Raw genomic sequence first — 18,664 nt, forward strand, 5'->3', positions numbered from 1 at the left:
TTTTGCTGTAAGGAAGAAAAAATTTGGTCAATACTTAACAGGTGAACCTCACTCAATTCACAAATAAACCGAATTTGGTTCAGATTTGGTGAATACTTAATAGTAATATCAAGTGAACCTAACTCAATTCACAAATGAACCGAATTTGGTTCAGATTTAAACAAAATTGTCATAAACATTCAATCAGTAAGAAAAACACATTTTAATTCATTTCTGTATGCAAATGAACTCAATTAAACTAAGAGATGAACCGAATTTCTTAAGGAATAACAGACTTGGTAAATACTTGACAGTAGCATCAAGTGAACCTAACTCAATTCACAAATAAACCGAATTTGGTTCAGATTTGAACAAAAAGTCATAAACATTCAATCAGCAAGAAAAACACATTCCAATTCATTTCTGGATGCAAATGAACTCAATTAAACTAAAAAATGAATCGAATTATTTATCAGGACCAATAAACTAAAAACTAGTTTCATTCGATTCCCTAGTTAGTAGTTACGGAAAAAAAAAAACAAGAAAAAATGGAATCGGAGAAACTTGATCTACTAAATGAACAAACTCAATCCACTAAACCTTAAATCAAACTAGAAAAAACGTGAGATTTGCGAGAAATTAATTGAACATAATAACAATAGTTTTCTTAGTACCTTGGGAAATCATTGTTCTTGTTTTTGTGTGTTTTTTGTTGATGAATTCAAATGCTCCACCCAATTCTGAAGTAGTTTCCATAGAGAATTTAAACAATTTTGAAAGAGATTTGAAGTTCCTTTGTTGTAGTTTCGAGTTGGAAGAATGAACGTTTTTTCATATTCTAACGCAAATTGAATTGGTAACGTTTAGGGGTTTTCGGCGCGTGTAACACGCGTCTCATTAATGAGAATGGATTTTTTTATATTAAACCTGTTTGGTTGGACTTGGATATAAAAATGCTTGGATGTGTAGTCCAATTGTTAAAATAACCTATTAAAAAATTATGATTGTAGTTAATTTTTTTTTACCAATATTATCCGTTTTACTGCCAAAAAATATTTATTGTTATAGTTAATTCTTCTTTCACCTACTTTATTCTTTTTACTGCAAAAGAAAATAGCTCAAAATTTTATATATATATATATATATATATATACTTTAATGTTATTTTATAAGACTTCTTTTTATTTATCTATAAATAACATAATTTTAGTAAAAAAGAAAAAATATTAAAATAACTGAAGAGTAATGATTAAAAATATAGTCTAGGTTTAAACATATTTATTTTGTCATAATTAATTTTGATATCAAATTGTCAACATAAATTACGTTAATATTAACTCAATTTTAACAAAACTCAAGTTTACAAAATTTAGAGAACTCCCATTTACAAACTGAAATTCAAATGCACCCTTAATAGTTCTATTTTAATCTAAAAAAACACATCTTTAATCATCCTATTTTAATCTCAAAAAAATTAAAATTACATCAATGTAGTCCTACTATTAACCCTTGCTGCTCGTTTGTAGATGGATTCCACTCTAGCAATGAGTGAGAAAGCCTTTGGCTTGGCATGTACATTACCTATTGAAACAAGGGTTAATAACAATGTTACATTAATGTCATTTTTAATTTTTTGAGACTAAAATAAAATGATTAAAATATTAAAAACTAAAACAGAATTTAACCCAAATATTGAAGATCAATATAATATCTTATCAGTTATATTTTTTTATCTTGTAAAATTATCTTTAATCCTTATTTGTCATATTAATATTTTTTGATATTTTTGTCATATCCATAAGGGGATTGGATATTTTTGGAAGGAAAAAAAAATTAAAAAAAAGTGACATTATCAATTTGGGAGTAACATTTTCATTTCCCCGTTAATATGGCTCAAAACAAACCAAAGTATTAGATTCATGAAAAAAGTTAATTAATCGAATCCAATCTAATCCAAATTTAATTTTCATCAAAATCTTAGAATCCAAGAAATAGTTCTTTCATATCCAAAATATTTGAGCACAAGAAAAAAGGAGCAAGTACATTTACATTAGTATCAAATCACTAATGAAATGCCTGAAACTAATTATACTCATTCTCAAACTACAGCGAGATAACTTACGTAATGATAATAATACTACTCTTTTCAATGTTTAAGCAGAGACCAGAGATAGTAGCAACTTATTACAGAGAACTCATTTTCTTTCTTATATTGCCATAAGGTCACCATAATTTCTCATAAGTACTATTGATCCTGCAAACAATCCCATAGCACGCAGCAGTTTCTGCACAGGGAACAAAAAAAATCAGCTGTCGTTCAAAACTAAGTTGAAAATTAAGATACCAACATGAATTAGGAGGACAATGTCTGTAAAGTCTAAAGAACCATTGAATATTCCCCATAAAATTTAAATATCTAAGTCATGCCTCATCACTTTTGGATCTTGTCTTCTGATAGATTCAACAAGGTGAAAACTCAAGGTGAAGTCGACTTCACGTGAAGTTGATATCTGAGAGTCGTTAGATGAAAATTTAGTCAAATCAGTCAAATCATCTAACAGCTCTCACATATCAACTTCACGTGAAGTCGACTGCACCTGAGTTTCCACCATTCAACAAAGATATTAGGACATAAATATGTTTGGAAAAGGAGACAGAAATGAAAGTTCGTGAGACTGTCTACAATTTTAAGCTAAATTTTGTACTCGCAAACGAAATTAAGTTCATTTTTGTACCTCTAAAATAAAGAACACAGGATACATGTGACAAAGCACTAACTTAACAAGTGCAAATTCTCTATTCACCAAAAGTTACTAGTTACTACTACCTGATAATTATATTTCTTCTTTTAGCTATGCTGCAACTTGGACAAATAACAAATATTAACTAATAGTTATGTCAATTATAAAAGCTTCACAGCAAAACTAAAGAATACCACAACCAATAACCTTTTACACCATGGAAACCCAATTTTCAATATGAAACTAATGGCAATGCCATGGCTAATCAAATGTTCTTAAAACATCAAAGTAACAAAGAAATTAGGCATCAGAACAAGACAAAGAAAGAAACATTAACAAATTCAAAAGATTATAATATAAGATTCAAAGAAAAACGGCAAGAAAGTGATCTTCAAGTTTTGATCAAGAGCTGAAACTATATAACAGAAGCACTTAATAAACCAGGCAGAAAAAACACCGATTCATAATGAAACACAGCATGAGCCATCGATTGGTTTAGATCACAAGCAACAAATTTTCAGCTCTTTTCTACACGCAGTTTCAATGGGGAAAATTACACTAGGTTAGGTATAATTAAAAAAGGACCATATGGTTCTCATAGCTACCCAAAAAATATGCAAACATTTTGAAAAACGATTCACTGTTTCAATCGAAAAACGGAGCATAATGAATCAAATCGAGTGATGTAGAATGGAATTAGATGATAACCTTATTGAAAGCCCACTTTTCATCGTCGTTGATTTGAGAACAGACGAAATCTTTGAGGTATTGAACCGAAATCACAGAGTCCGCCATTGAAGAAATGGAACAGGGGAAAGAGAGAGTGGCAGATGATTTGATCGGTATTAGGGTTAGGGTTCTGGGTTTTGACCGCAAAATGCCATCTATGCCTTTTCTTTTCTTTTGTTGTTGACTGGCACGTGACGCACATGTACCGACCCACACCTCTTTTATTATTATTATTATTAATTTATTATTATTGAAAATTTTGTGGTGAGTAATAAAATTAGGATTTTGCTAATCCAAGATAAAAATGTTTTAAATTTTTTTCTTATTATTGAAAACAAATTTCATAATTTTCCCAAAATAATAATTAGTTTAACTAAATTCATAAAATCATCCATAAAAATATTACGTTGTCAACAAAATTATTTATGAAACACAAAATTCAAAGCCTTATCCAGTTATTTATTTCTGAATTCTGATCAAACTCCTATCCAAAATTATTTAGATCTTATTGTGGGTATTAGGTTTTGTAGATTTTCTTGATTAAATATTAACAAGCATAATTGAATTTTTTTTTCTGTTTTATTCAAAATAATATTTTTGAAAAAAAGACAAATAATTTTTTGACCTTTTAAAATTTTGACAAATAAATCTTTTACAAATTTTAATTATAAATACATTTCTGACGTTTGTAAACGACAGACACATATGTCCTTCTGTCTATTTGTCTCTCCTAAAGCAAATGAAAATGGCTGAGTCGGCACCCATATGTTCATAACAGAGCTATGTGTTTGTTACGGCACTGAAGTGCAATCTCCCCTGAAAAGTTAAAGGGCAACTAGGTCTTTGTGCTCCCAAAACAGCGTCGTTTTGAGAACTGCCTTAAATCTTCGAATTCTAATCAGACTTCATCGCATTGTCGTTCATCAAATTTAAAGATAAGCCCCTTTTCAATTCAACCTCAACACATAAACAACAATGCCATTGTTATGCTTAACTAAAACCCCATCGTTTTGAGAACTGCCTTAAATCTTCGAATTCTAATCAGATTTCATCGCAGTGTCGTTCATCAAATTTAAAGATAAGCCCCTTTTCAATTCAACCTCAACACATAAACAACAATGCCATTGTTATGCTTAACTAAAACCCCATTTATAAAAACTTAATTTTTAGCTGTTTTTTCGTAATCTAAACATTAAAAGATTCAACTTTTTTACATCTGTTGCATAGAATTAAATCCTTGCATTTTGCAAGAAAATCAATGCTTCACTTTCAAGAGAGGAACTTTTCTCAAAAGATCAATCTTTCGTTTGTCTCACCAGATATTCCGTCAACAACTGTTGGCGATGCGACCCAAACTAGTCAACAAACTGGCAGAAGCTCGTCGATTGTGGCATCGGCTTCAGGTGCAACACAATGGGCAGAAAGACGGCTAGATTTACTAATGAAATAGGGGGGGTTGAAATCAAGGCTTTCACTCCCTCTCCATGAGTAAATCGCCTATGGTGCCCCCCGAAGTGGGTAGGAGTAGGGGTGGCAATGGATAGGGTAGGGTAGGGTTTGGATCTAACCTTAACCCTACCCGCGGGTTGAGATTTTTATATAAACTCAACCCTATCCTACTCGCGGGTTGAAAATATCCCAACCCTAACTTTATCCGCAGGTTACAAAAAATATACAACATTATTATATAACTTGATGATAATTGAAAATAAAACTGATTTTTATGTAAAAAAAATATTAAATTATCAATTAATGATTTTCTTTTAATGGTTAAGGATCTTTTGCATTTAGTGAGAGGTCTTTGATTCAACATTCACTTAAAACATATTTTTATATAAGTATATAACATGAACATATATAAAGTGCGGGTTGGTCGGGTAGGGTTGAAACTCAACCCGCACCCTGCCCGACCCGCACCCAATCCTACCCGCTGCAGATTGGGTTGACAACCCTACCCGATCGGGTGGGATCGGATTGGGTACTCGAAAGTAGAGTACATATTGCCACCCCTACGTAGAAGCGGGTCGAGTACGTATCGCCGCGAAGCAATAGGCGCATTCACCCTTAGAACATGGAATATCTTTGAGGAAAAACCGTTTTCTGAAGTTCAACAAGCTTTCAACAGCTACAAGACGGTAGACGACCGTAGTATCAATGTCCACATCACCGGTCATGGTTACATCACGCTCCAATACATCTCAAATATGATCATCCACAACATTCACGTCCACTGTTGCAAGCCCTCTAGCAACATCAACATAGGAGCCTCTTCGACCCACATGGGGTGGAAGGGAGTCTCTAACGGTGACGGAATCTCCATTTTCGGGTCATGCAAGATCTAGATTTGACTAGAATTTGAAATTTAAGGTAGCTCTCAAAACAACATCCAGATTTGACTAAAATTTGAAATTTAAGGTAGCTCTCAAAACAGCATCGTTTTGAGAACCCAAAGACATAATTGTATATGTCTTCTAACTAGCATCGTTTTGAGAACCCTTCTAACTTTTATGAAAAGATTAGACTTTAGCACCGTAACAAACACATAGCTCTATGATGGACAAAAGATTAGACTTTAGCACCGTAACAAACACATAGCTCTATGATGGACACGTAGACACCAACTCAACTATCACCATTTCACCATTTGCTTTAGGAGAGGCAAATGGAGGGAGAGACACATTTGTCCACTGTTTGCAAACGTTAGAAATATATTTGTAATTAAAATTTGTGAAGAACTTATTTGCCAAAAGTCTAAAAAGTCAGAAGACGTATTTGTCCTTTTTCCTAATTTCTTTGTTCTGATAAAAACAAGAACGAGTTTCTTAAAAACTTACTATTGGAACATCCAAACCTCCTTTAACGTTCTATTACTTAAATAAACCATCTCTATTTACCATACATTCTCATTTTTCGCCAAGAGAAGTTCGTTTGGAACATTAAATTAAATTCTTTATCATCTGCAGAAGATTTTGTCTCCAATGTTTGCTAACTCGCAAAATCTAGGGTGTTATACAACCCATTATAGTACTACTAATTCAACAGAAAGCAGAAAAATATAACCTGGGAAAGTTCTCTTGCAATCACCAGAGGTGAAAATGTTGTGTTCATGAACAGGTTCCCAATTTAATTAAGAAAATTCCACACAAATATCCATATGCTAAATAACTGTAATAGGTGGAACACTCATGCTCAATATGGCTTAGAAAAATAGCATAAGGCAAAGTGCATCGTTATGGAGAAAAAAAAGGAATACATGATTTTGTCAAAACACTCCTGCATGGGCAGATCAACCCACTAATCCATTAAATGATTGCAACAATTCAAGTTGTAAACCTCAAATTCTGCCTAAACAAGTGGAAAAGAAATAGGAGTCTGCCTTCCTCCTATAAAAAATCCCCCCCCCCCCCCAATTTCCCATTAAACTATGATTACCTCATGCTCAAGTTGATGGTGCAGTACTTCGGTTCCCAACACCTTGCCGTCCACCCCGCCCACTTCCATTTTGACTGGGCCGTTGAGAACCATCTCCCTTTTGTCCAGCTGGACCCTTAGGTCGCGTTGTGAACTCTCCTTGGTTTCTGAACTCATTTCTGCCATAACCTCTTCCGCCACCAAATTTCGCACGCCCCCTGAAACTGTCACTTCTGAACCCACCTCTTCCGGAGGGAAACCTTCCTCTTCCACTACCACTAACTAGAATAAGGACAAAATGAAGGAGGAAAAGGGAGCATAATCAACCTCTGATAAACTTGGCTACCATGTTTTGTTCAAAGTAGAAGTAATAATGAATATATACCAACATACCTCTTGTAGTAGTTCTCTTCTCCTCAATAACAGCTTGTCGATCACCAACGGTGATAGGTGATGCCTGAAATTAATTTTGACAAAACATATTAAATGAATAATATAGATTATTAATAGGTCACATGATATGCACTGCTAGATACGTGCAGTACTGCAGTATCATGAAAATACCACAAAGCGACCTGTATAAGTGGTAATTCTTCCGTTGCAGAGTGCAGATCAGAACTTAAGAGACATGTCTATTATAATCAGTTACATTATTATATTATCTTTCAAAACAGAATCAAGTGAGCAATAACTTTGCAGAGAAATATTAGTGAAATGCAGAGGAAACAATGTGTTATCGTATGACATTTTAATTAGAAATGAAGATATCTTATTCACATAAATCTTCTCTTTCCAACCATTAGATCAATTCATATACTTCACACAAATATCACACGTTTACACCTTCAAAATGCTACCCAGAGGAACTAAGCAAGTTTACCCATATAATAGATATCCAAAAAATAATTCGTTTCCAAAATGCATTTACATCAGTTCAAGTGGATATCCATCAAGGCAAGCATTTTACAAGCATACGCAATTTCTTATGTGCTGAAGATGCAGAAAACATTCAACCCCAGAATGTTGCAGCCCACAATTGCTATATTAAAAGCTAGAACTCGGGAATTATAGCCAAAACTGAAACAAGCTAATGGTGATCTATACCACTATCATCTACTGAATATTTCAAATGTTATGTTGATATTATGGTTGTCCATCTTTTTATTTCATGTCATGATAAAGAAACAACAGTGAGGAGCAATAAAATCAACAGTTCAACACGTACCTCAAGTGCGCTATTCATGGAAGTCATTTCCTCAAATTCAACAAAGCCGAAACAGAAGCCATGCTGCAAGGAGCCAAAAGTAAAAGCTATCTTATAAGCTTTACTCAGAAAACCCATAAATCATTTGGAGGTTTATGAAGTATCCACAGACCTTACTACTTCTAACTTGGATTCCACCATGCTTAATAGGACCAAATTTCTTAAAGACCTCCTCAAGTTGTTCAACAGTTGCATTAAATGGCAAATTCCGTATGTATATGGAATGACCTTCAGCTGTTAAAAGTAAAAAAGGCAATTCAATCGATTTCCAACCTATAATTTAAGGCCAGAGTATATATGAAGTAATAAACTCCAACTTATTTTAGCCTCCTTACATAGTTACATATGTTTAATCTCTTACAATTCACAAGTCAGAACAAGATGAAACAAATATGTCAAGGAGGAATATGAGTCTATATCACAGCTAACTAGTCTGAGAAAAGATAGTGGCTGTTAGCCATATCAAGAAGTTTCAATATATACCTTCCTCATGAACATCACTACTCCCAGGAGCACTGTCATTACTAGGAGCTAATGCCTCTGGTACTGGAGTTGGTTTGGTAGTAGTAGGCCATTGTTCACTGGATTTAGCAGGTACTGCTCTTACAGTTCGGCTGGGAACATATACAGGACCAGATGCTGTGTTACTTTTCATTACCTTCATGTAAATAAAATTCATTATGTTACCGAATGTAAAAACTGGAGGAGAAAAAGAAAATATGAAAATATATGAAAGTAAACTAACAATTGATGCATATGAATATGACTTCTTCGGTGCATCATCCTGGACTGCAGAAGTTGAATCATGAATCGCAACATTCTGACTTAAATCTGCAGAGGGTTCAGCAACCTCTTCATCAATAACTGATCCTTCTTCCTCATTGTCCTCTGGATTATAACCTTCAGCTCCATTATTAACGTTTTCACTCTCTGCTGTTATTGCAGGGTTGGTCACAAGATGTTCTGGAGCATGTATATTATCTAGAAACATGTAAGCATCAATTAAATATTGTCAAGATAAATAACTGTTGGGAATATGTTACAGAGATTAGCCATGCTGACCTGCTTCCGGCATGGCCACTGCCTCAGCTTTTTCATTGACAGTGGAGTCGGGATTTGATGACTGCAGTGTGTCATTCTCCTCAACATACCTAAAGACGTCATTTAAGACATAATACCCCTTATCTTGTGGTGCCAGAAAGAATGTCTGTGAGAACTTCCTTTTCACATTATCCTTCCCGGTTAAGCATCCAGTTACTAAAACTATCACACCTTTCTCATATGACTCCTGAGCATCAGCAGTTTTTATTTCTGCTGTATAATCTTCATAATTCAAGGAAAGTATCTTTTCATTGATTGCCTGATCCAACAGTAATTGAATTTTGATTAATGAAAAGTAGAAAAACTGAAACTACACATTACTAATAATTACAAGATGTCAAGGCCACAAAGTGTAGTCCAATAAGAAAATTTTATTAACCAAATCATTAACAGCCGGCTTCTTAAGGAGCATGAATGTTAAAGTAACTATGCATCATATCAAGGGAGTATGGATGTTATCTGATCGCTGAAGTATTTACTTAAATATACCAATAAGTTTGAGAAATTTTTCCTGTAAAAACTATATTATGCATATCCTGTTCCTGGTAGACTTACTTGCATAGTAGTCACAGTTGTCATCTGGCCATCGTTGTCTGAACGGCTTAAGAAACTTGAGTCCTGGTAAAATCTGTGTACCAAATTTGGGGATTGGTGTAGAATGTGATAGTATTGCTCCACAAATGCGTTGCCAACAACTTGGGCACTAGGAGCGGTGGCAGGGCTTGCTTCCTGCATTGCCATCTGCAGAAGAATTTACAATAAGGCAAAGCAGAATAAATCCATTGAGCGGGATAATTTTTAGTTGCAGATATCATTAACCGAGAAATCATCTCAGTTTGATGCCATGCTCCACATTGGCCCCATCACAAATCAACAAAGAAATTGCATAGATGAACAAAATTGTATGTCATGGAAAAGAACAAATCAACGATGCAGCATCCGTATACATAAATTAGATTAAAAACAGCCGTGAAGCATTGGATAAGATCCAACCTATAGAACGCAACACGAATAGAGTGTTGAAACCAGGGAGATATGCACAAATGAAACTTCGAAATGGCTAACTATCCCAGTCACACTGCTTGCTTGTGTGACTATCACGATACCCTAAGGGTGCATTTGTCAATTGTCATTTTAGAGTGTAAGTGAGGTAATGGAATCCATTCTACTCATAAAGCCATTCTCATCCCTTCCATTCCCTTTTAGATCTCAACTAACAGATGCACCCTATAGCAAATAACTAATGAGATAAACAACAATCCCAACTTGCAAACGAACCCTAAAACAAATTAGGAATAATGAGCTAGAACAGCATCAATTCTACATGAAGGAGATAAGCCAACTACTATGTGTTTGAAAGAATTAGATTCCCAGAATGCTAAATTACTGCACAGTCCCTACTTCCCAGTTTAAGTATAATCTAATCTAACTATTAATTAAAGCTGAATGCTAAAACAAACAACCTAATCAGACAACACAAGTAGAGTAAGGGAATATCAATGTCAAAGTAGGATCGATATTCCATACCATACCATATAGAACGCATCAAACCGAAAAAAAAAAAAAAAGAAAAGGAAATACTGAATTTTATGCAATTTTTTTAATTAAAAACACTTAAACGGGATCATAGCCTAAATCGGATTAAATATGGCGGTAAGAATAAAAAATTGGAAGTAGGAAAACATTGTGATTTGTGAGGTGGAAATCAGAAAACCTGAAAGGGAGAGAGAAAAAATTGGAGAGATCAGAAAGGAGCAGAGAGCAGAGTGGAAAACGAAGAAGAGAGAAAGGGAAAGTAGCGTATCGGAGAACAAGCACACATCTTGGAGAGAGAGAGAGAGAGAGAGAGAGAGAGAGAGAGAAGACGCACGTGCGTACCTGCTGGGTTGAAAACCCGATTCACAAACTGACGGCGAAGAGAGAGAGAGAGACAACAGAAGAGTGCAAAGTCTTCTGAGTGTGTGTGTGTGTGAGAGAGAGAGAGAGCGAGAGAGTGTGAGAAAGAGCGCAAAGATTCGGAGGTTGATGTGTTTGTGTTTGGACTTTGGAGATCACAAATTCACAATTCACAATTCACAGTAGACGATGACTCCCGCTGTTGCCCTTTTCCTTTTTCTTTTTATTTTCTGTTGATAAATAGTTTATTTTTTATTTATTAAACATATAACATTCTTACAATTATTACTAAATAAAAATATCTTAATTCGAGTAATAAAAAAGAGAATTATAATAGAATAGTAGAAAGTAGATATACGACGATTTCTTGTATTTAATTTCTCCTACATGTTTGAAAGTTGAAAATAGAGGTGCTAACAGCCAACAGAACTGTACAACTTTTAAATTGCAACGAGGAAAATCCTTAATACAATACGGAGAAGAGTAAAAATTTTGTACTCTGTTGTACTGGAAGGTTGAATTTTTCTTACAATAAATCCAATTAAAATCACTTAATCAATTCAATTTAAATGAAATATAGTTAAATGGTAATAATTTAAATTGGAATGAAGTTCATCTCTACCAAATATTAGTGATAATATTAATAAAAATGCTATTATATAATGTATATTTTATAATTTAATATATATTTTATATGAATATTTTAAGAGTAAATTTATATTATCTCTAACATTAATTTTATAAAAAAATTACTAATAAGATTTATGACAAATTATGAGATTAAGTTGACAAATATTTTAGATAAACTAACTTTTTTTATATATTAAAATTATTTTTTTAACTCTCATCCTCATAATTATCTACTCGAAAAATTTAAATGTTGATAAAAATTTCTTAAAATAGTATTATTTTTAAAGATTGAAATTGAGATTGGAGAACTAAGACTCGGTATTATATTTGGTGACCAGATATTTAACTAAAATTTTAGTCCTAAAATACAAAATTTTAATTCTTTTAGTACTTCTAAAAAGTGAAAATACAAAAGATTGAAATTTTTGAAAACGGAATAACTAAGAATATTTTAGTAAATATTCTTATTTCATATCCACATTTATCTTAAACAAAGTAGGATACTAAGACATAACTCAATTTTGTATACTTTATGAAAGTTTGTAAATAGCCTAGAAAAAGAGGGTTGAATCTATAGCCTCTTTTTTTTAACCTCTTATTGCTTTTTGTTTCTGATTGAAATAGGAACTTAGTTGGTGATACGTCTATTAAGTTGAAATTTAAGAGACAATTTTATTTTGTCTATTCACAATGCATTCCAGAACAGAGCAATTCTTTATTTTTGGATAGTTGTGACTTCTGAGAAATATATAATGCAGAAAATACTTTTATTTTGTTTTTTAACGAAGTGAAACAGAAGAAGAGTAGAAAAGAAAAATCACACAATCATGTATCATGGTTCAGCCATCATGTGCAATATGACCTACATCCAGTCTCTCCCACAACAATGGAGGAATTTTCACTATCTTTCACAAAGATTACCAACACCAATTTTTCTAGGATTCAACCCAATCCTATATGTGACAAACACAGCTTCTACCCAAGTTAGATTTGGCTAGATTCACTTCCTAGACTTGCAACTACTAAGTTCTCACCCAACTTAATAAGGGAATCCCCTCATGATCATATGTACAAAACAGAAAAACATACAAAAAAATTTGATATAATTCTCTAGCTTTTACTAGATAAATCTGTTGGCCTTTTCTCTCAATAGTTTTTACTGATTCCTCACTTAATGCCTTTTTTCATTAAAAAAATAAAAAAAGATGAACAATGAAGAACAAAAAATTTAATGTAAACTCATGAAGGAGAAGAAGGGGTAGCTGAAAGCTATGAAGATCCAAACTTATGTTCTCACTCTTTGAATCAATCTCTAGCCGTTTACCCTTTTAATAGAGAAGTAAAACTTCCAAAACTTGAAACTTGACTTGAACAGTTGACTTATTCTTTCCCAGATACAGCAGCAGCAACGCAAAAGAGAGATGGAATTGTGACCATGATTAAAGCTTACATGCATCTCAGCTACTTCTCTTTCATCAATTTTCAATCTTCTTCAAGGATATGAGTTATTCATGAATACTTTGGCTCTAAGTTTCATTCTTGACCCTTGATTTGCAGTAGAGCTTCATAGCCTCTGACTTATTCAAATTTCCAGTTCGATATTTGTAGGAGAAGAGCATTCTCAACAAGTTACCAATAAAGCACCAAGATGAAAAAAATTTTATGATTTACCTCTTGATTTGATCTTAGCTTTTGAACCTTAGTTTTTTACTTGTTTAGATTTAGTAATTCACTTTTTTCTTCTTTGATTTAAACCCTAATCAGTCTTCCTTTTTATTTCTTTCTTTTGTGGCTTCTTCACGTGTGTAAAAAAAAAAGAGAGAGAATGAGTCATGTTACTTTAGTTTTGGTTCAGATGGGAGTGAGGCTTCTTTCCTTTGATAGTAACCATTTTCATGGGCCATGAATGAGTAAATGAGCTGATTTCTTTGATCATGGGCTTGGACCATCATTGGACCTTATTTGCTTGTTATTAGGCCTGTTTGATTTCTATAAATTACTGCACAATAAGCAAACTTAATTACACACATAATTGGGCTTTTAACCCAATAACATTGTTTAGTCATCATCACTAAATTTGTTATTATTTCTTTAAATTCAATCTCTCATTTGATGACAAATATTATAAAATGAATTGTAAATAAAAGAAATGAGAAGAGTTTAATGAATTTTTCTTTTGATGATTCAATTTTCAAGTTGAACTCCCCTTTCTTTCATTCTGTTGACATTTTTTGAATGCGAGCTTTTTTTAAACTTGTGATAATAGTTTCTATGTAGAAATATACTTACAAATAATTATCCAAAATAATTCAGACTACCATATCTTTTGAACCAATCCGATGGCTTATTTTTCAGAAAATTTTACAAGCTATCAGTCCTAAAAAAGTTACCATTCAGCATCAACCAACATAAAGCAAGTACCAATAAGAATAATGATCAAAAGCATTTTAATCAAATTTCACGATTAAAGTCGCAATCATTCAATATTTTCAAAATAGCAGTCTCAATCAATTAGAACCAAATCATTCACAAATAAGTCATGCAAAGAACCTTAGTACCAACTGTTCATGATTTAAACATTTAAACTACCTAACACTTTATTTTTTAACTTACTCCTCTTTTTATTATCAAGGAGGTGTAGTATTCCCTACATAAAAGTTGTTAGGCATCAAAGTAAATTAACAGTTCAATAAGTTCAAAGTTAAGTGTTTATGAATCACTATTACAGTCATTCAGTGAATTAAGAGTATTCAAAGACCAAAAATTAAACATCCAAAAGCATTTGTTTTAAAATCAGCAGCATCAACAAGGAACTAGATATTAGATCCCTCATTCTCGGTTTCTAAGATATCTTACTCTTCTTGCTCAGACATCATTTGATCATCTTTCAAGGATTTAATGTACTTCAAAAGTACCTCAACTCAGCTTTGGGACTTTCTCAATGAATTTTCATTTTGAATTGCAAGTCTCCTAGCTTGTTGACTTAAGTTGATCATGTACTTTGTGCGATTTACAAATTCTTATAATACATCTTTGATAATCTCATATACCAAAGTACTTGTTGAAAGCTGATGTACCAGCAACAGATGGAGGAGAGATACTTTTATCTTCTCCTTCTTCTATAATCGTATCTCTAGCAGCTTTAGTCCTTTTTTTCTTTGTTGTTTGACTGCACCACCATCTTTGAGAGATAAAATTCTATTCTCTTGGGGTTCATTATTCAGATCAACACCAAAGTGTTCAAAGAAACAAGTAAAAAATATACCATATGGTAATGAAATATTTTTATTAGTTTTGATGCAATCATACATATGACACATCATAAGATATGCAAAAGAAATTTCAGTTTTATTGATAATGGCATAGAGAGCCAATGTGTCACAAAGAGCAACTCATTGATATGAATTACTTTGTGGCAAGAGAATATGGGTAATGATACGGTGAAACTGGAATTTAATAGGGCCTAAAGCTCTATGGTTAAGGATTACTCCATCTATGAGAGAAATATTCTCACAAATATTGGTCAAAACATCTTTGTGTGAAATACCTAGATTATTGTTCCACTTTTCAGTGATGTAGGCATTGATACCAACATCATAATAATTTAGGACTTCACCAATGAATTTTTTTTGTTTAAATAAATTTCACGGCCTTTAACATAAGAATGAATAGATTCCTCACAATAGTACATATTGGCATAAAATTCTCTAACTAAATCAGGATAAACCGATTTTTGAATTTCAAACAAATTTTTTCAATTCAGATGAATGATGTTTTCAACAAAGTTTATCCCTCTTTTAGCTAAAGCTTTTAAGTTAGACACATATGTTGAACACAAAGGTGTTTTAGAAATAATAGCTCTATAAAATTCAAAGTTCATACTAAATGAGAAACAGAGAGGATCATAGTGAGAATATGAAAGGTTACCATAATGTGATTTAAAACCTACAAAATCATGGTTTTCAGATCCTTTTACAAAATTGAGAAAGGTTCTTTGATTACCTTTGGAAGGGCGACTAGAAGGTACAAAGTGTCCTTGAGGACGAGATGAAGAACAAGCAGGTAGAGACATTGGGAGTTCTTCTTTAGTTATTGGTCTCTTCCCTTGGCGGCATTTGCCTTGGATGTTGTAACACCCTAACTTTTAGCACGTCATGATCGTACTAAAAGTAAGGCATTACTAACTCGTTTTCCTTTTTAACTATTTAATATTGAGCCTTTAGTTCGATGTCGCGTTTCAGTTTTATAGAAAATTTCAAAAAATTATTTTTAGTAATTAATCACATATTAAAGATCTTCAAATAATAATAATCACATAATTATTAATAATAATAAATATTGTATATAAGAATTCAAAAGAAACTCAGATACAATTCATATCCCTCTGTATAAAATAAAATCTTAAATAACAAAGGCGAGGAAATTCTATGAAAGTAACTCAACACATAAACTTAACCCAAATAAGACTAATAACCGCCTGCAGCTTCAAACTGAATCTTCGAACCTGTGTCACTGAAAGGGTGGAAGATTTTGGGGTGAGAACAAACTACACGTTCTCAGTAGGGAATGGGAATGCCGTAAAAGTAATGATTTTAATGCAAATAATTAACTTACTCAGTAAAATTATTTTGTTTAACTTTTGAAAATACTTTTTTACTTTTACTTTATATAATTAATTACCTTCTTTAAATTTCCGAGCTTAAAACAAATCTCAATCACAACCTCAGTTCTCGGTCACCTCAATATATACCAACTAATAGCACAAGAGACAGATCAACACACAAACAAATTGCAATAAATCAAACAGCACAATCACAGAGAAACTAGATAAGAAAACACAACCAAATGCAAATGTGCAAATAACATGATGCATGTCTATTCCTAACGCAGGCCATGAGCTCATGTGTCGGTTGTCTACCCTCTCCTGACATTACCCGGGCACAAGTCCCAAATATGGCTTTCCATATGCATACAATGTGCTTATAAGTCTTATGGCTAGGCCGCATACAGTGTGACTTTCAAATCAGTGAGCTTACATCTGGAAAACAGTTCTCAGTGTGTGGGCGTCCCCACTATACATTTGGCACTAAGGCCCAAACAAAGTCGCATCTGCTCTCCTGTGGCAGACATTCCTTTAATTCATATATTTCTTTAATCTTTGTTCTCTGCTCTCCTGTGGTACAGATTTCTTTAATTCATATATTTCTTTAATCTTTGTTCTCTACTCTCCTGTGGCAGAGATTTCTTTAATTATCTCTCTTTCCTTTACTTTTCGTTCTTCTTCTTTTCTTTCTTATCAAACCGAACTCAAAACATAACTTAAAGTAAAATCCATTTTCAAAATATTGAGTTTAAAACATTATACTTTTCTTAATAAATCGATTTGAAAACAAAACTCTTTTCGTAATAAATCGAAATCAAACAATATTCTTAAATCAGATTTGCTTTTAAATAACACTTTAAATAAAGTCTTAATTTTATAAAAATTCAGCAGCATTTTCTCTAAAATTCGGACTATGCCACCCTTCTATGTCCCTACCAAATCATTTTCAATTCTAAAAAATCATTGATAAATCCAACAAATCAAATCCATTGTCAAAGCATTTATAAATCTGAAAGCTAACTAGTTTCAATATCAAATTATTTTCAACTCTCCATTTGTTACCAATAAATCAACCAACACTTTCTCAAACTCTTTTCAATAGTTTTAAATCCAAGTCATTCCTTACTTTAGAAATATAAATAAAACCTTTCAATATAGAACCATTTTTTCGGTATTTGTAAATATATAAACCTATTCTTTTCTCAACATAGAAATATTTCTCAAAATAAGCTTATAAGTTAGATTTTCAAATCAAAATCACCTTTTTGTATATCTTTATAAAAACTTGGACAGGACCTGATGAGCGGATAATTTATACGCTTTTTGGCATTGTTTTTAGTATGTTTTTAGTAGGATCTAGTTACTTTTAGGGATGTTTTTATTAGTTTTTATATTAAATCCATATTTCTGGACTTTACTATGAGTTTGTGTGTTTTTCTGTGATTTCAGGTATTTTCTGGCTGAAATTGAGGGACTTGAGCAAAAATCAGATTCAGAGGTTGAAAAAGGACTGCTGATGCTGTTGGATTCTGACCTCCCTGTACTCAAAGTGGATTTTCTGGAGCTACAGAACTCAAAATGGCGCGCTTCTAATTGCGTTGGAAAGTAGAAATCCAGGGCTTTCCAGCAATATATAATAGTCCATACTTTGGCCGAGTTTAGATGACGCAAAAGGGCGTTGAACACCAGTTCTACGCTGCAGTCTGGAGTTAAACGCCAGAAACACGTCACAAGCCAGAGTTGAACGCCAGAAACACGTTACAAACTGGCGTTCAACTCCAGAAGAAGCCTCTGCACGTGTAAACTCAAGCTCAGCCCAAGCATACACCAAGTGGGCCCCGGAAGTGGATTTATGCATCAATTACTTACTTCTGTAAACCCTAGTAACTAGTTTAGTATAAATAGGACTTTTTACTATTGTATTAGACATCTTCAGATCATCTTATGATTTTTAGTTCATCTTTTGATCATTTTTTAGATCTCTAGACCTCCATGGGAGGCTGGCCACTCGGCCATGCTTACCCTATATTCACTTATGTATTTTTCAACGGTAGAGTTTGTACACTCCATAGATTAAGGTGTGGAGCTCTGCTGTTCCTCATAATTTAATGCAAAGTACTACTGTTTTCTATTCAATTCAACTTATTCCGCTTCTAAGATATTCATTCGCACTTCAACATGAATGTGATGAACGTGACAATCATCATCATTCCCTATGAACGCGTGCCTGACAACCACTTCCGTTCTACCTTCGATTAAATGGATATCTCTTGGATATCTAATACAGGGGATCGAGTCCGAGTTATTAAG

General features: G+C 33.1%; 2 protein-coding genes across 5 annotated transcripts; both read right to left on the bottom strand.

Annotated features, from left to right (window-relative positions):
• Positions 1–1,964: 1,964 nt before the first annotated feature.
• Positions 1,965–3,626, bottom strand: TOM5 (mitochondrial import receptor subunit TOM5-like protein). The gene is made up of 2 exons (XM_016321585.3): positions 3,429–3,626; positions 1,965–2,264 (listed from the first exon to the last, which is right to left on the bottom strand). The coding sequence occupies exons 1-2, from the start codon at positions 3,513–3,515 to the stop codon at positions 2,187–2,189; spliced, it is 165 nt and encodes a 54-aa protein (XP_016177071.1). The 5' UTR covers positions 3,516–3,626; the 3' UTR covers positions 1,965–2,186.
• A 2,921-nt stretch (positions 3,627–6,547) lies between these two features.
• On the bottom strand, positions 6,548–11,332 carry LOC107634609 (Nuclear transport factor 2 (NTF2) family protein with RNA binding (RRM-RBD-RNP motifs) domain-containing protein). 4 transcript variants are annotated; one of them, XM_016338041.3, is made up of 9 exons: positions 11,096–11,332; positions 9,781–9,966; positions 9,187–9,484; positions 8,870–9,105; positions 8,608–8,782; positions 8,237–8,358; positions 8,086–8,148; positions 7,254–7,317; positions 6,548–7,142 (listed from the first exon to the last, which is right to left on the bottom strand). In XM_016338041.3, the coding sequence occupies exons 2-9, from the start codon at positions 9,964–9,966 to the stop codon at positions 6,889–6,891; spliced, it is 1,398 nt and encodes a 465-aa protein (XP_016193527.1). In that variant the 5' UTR covers positions 11,096–11,332; the 3' UTR covers positions 6,548–6,888. The 4 variants fall into 4 exon arrangements, with proteins under 4 accessions (XP_016193527.1, XP_016193521.1, XP_016193539.1 ...); XM_016338035.3 differs by having other exon boundaries at positions 11,104–11,319; XM_016338053.3 differs by having other exon boundaries at positions 8,870–9,087; positions 11,104–11,309.
• Between the last annotated feature and the right edge of the window lie 7,332 nt (positions 11,333–18,664).

Source organism: Arachis ipaensis, chromosome B1 (genome assembly GCF_059453495.1).
Source record: "Arachis ipaensis isolate K30076 ecotype BB chromosome B1, ASM5945349v1, whole genome shotgun sequence".
Lineage (NCBI taxonomy): Eukaryota > Viridiplantae > Streptophyta > Magnoliopsida > Fabales > Fabaceae > Arachis > Arachis ipaensis.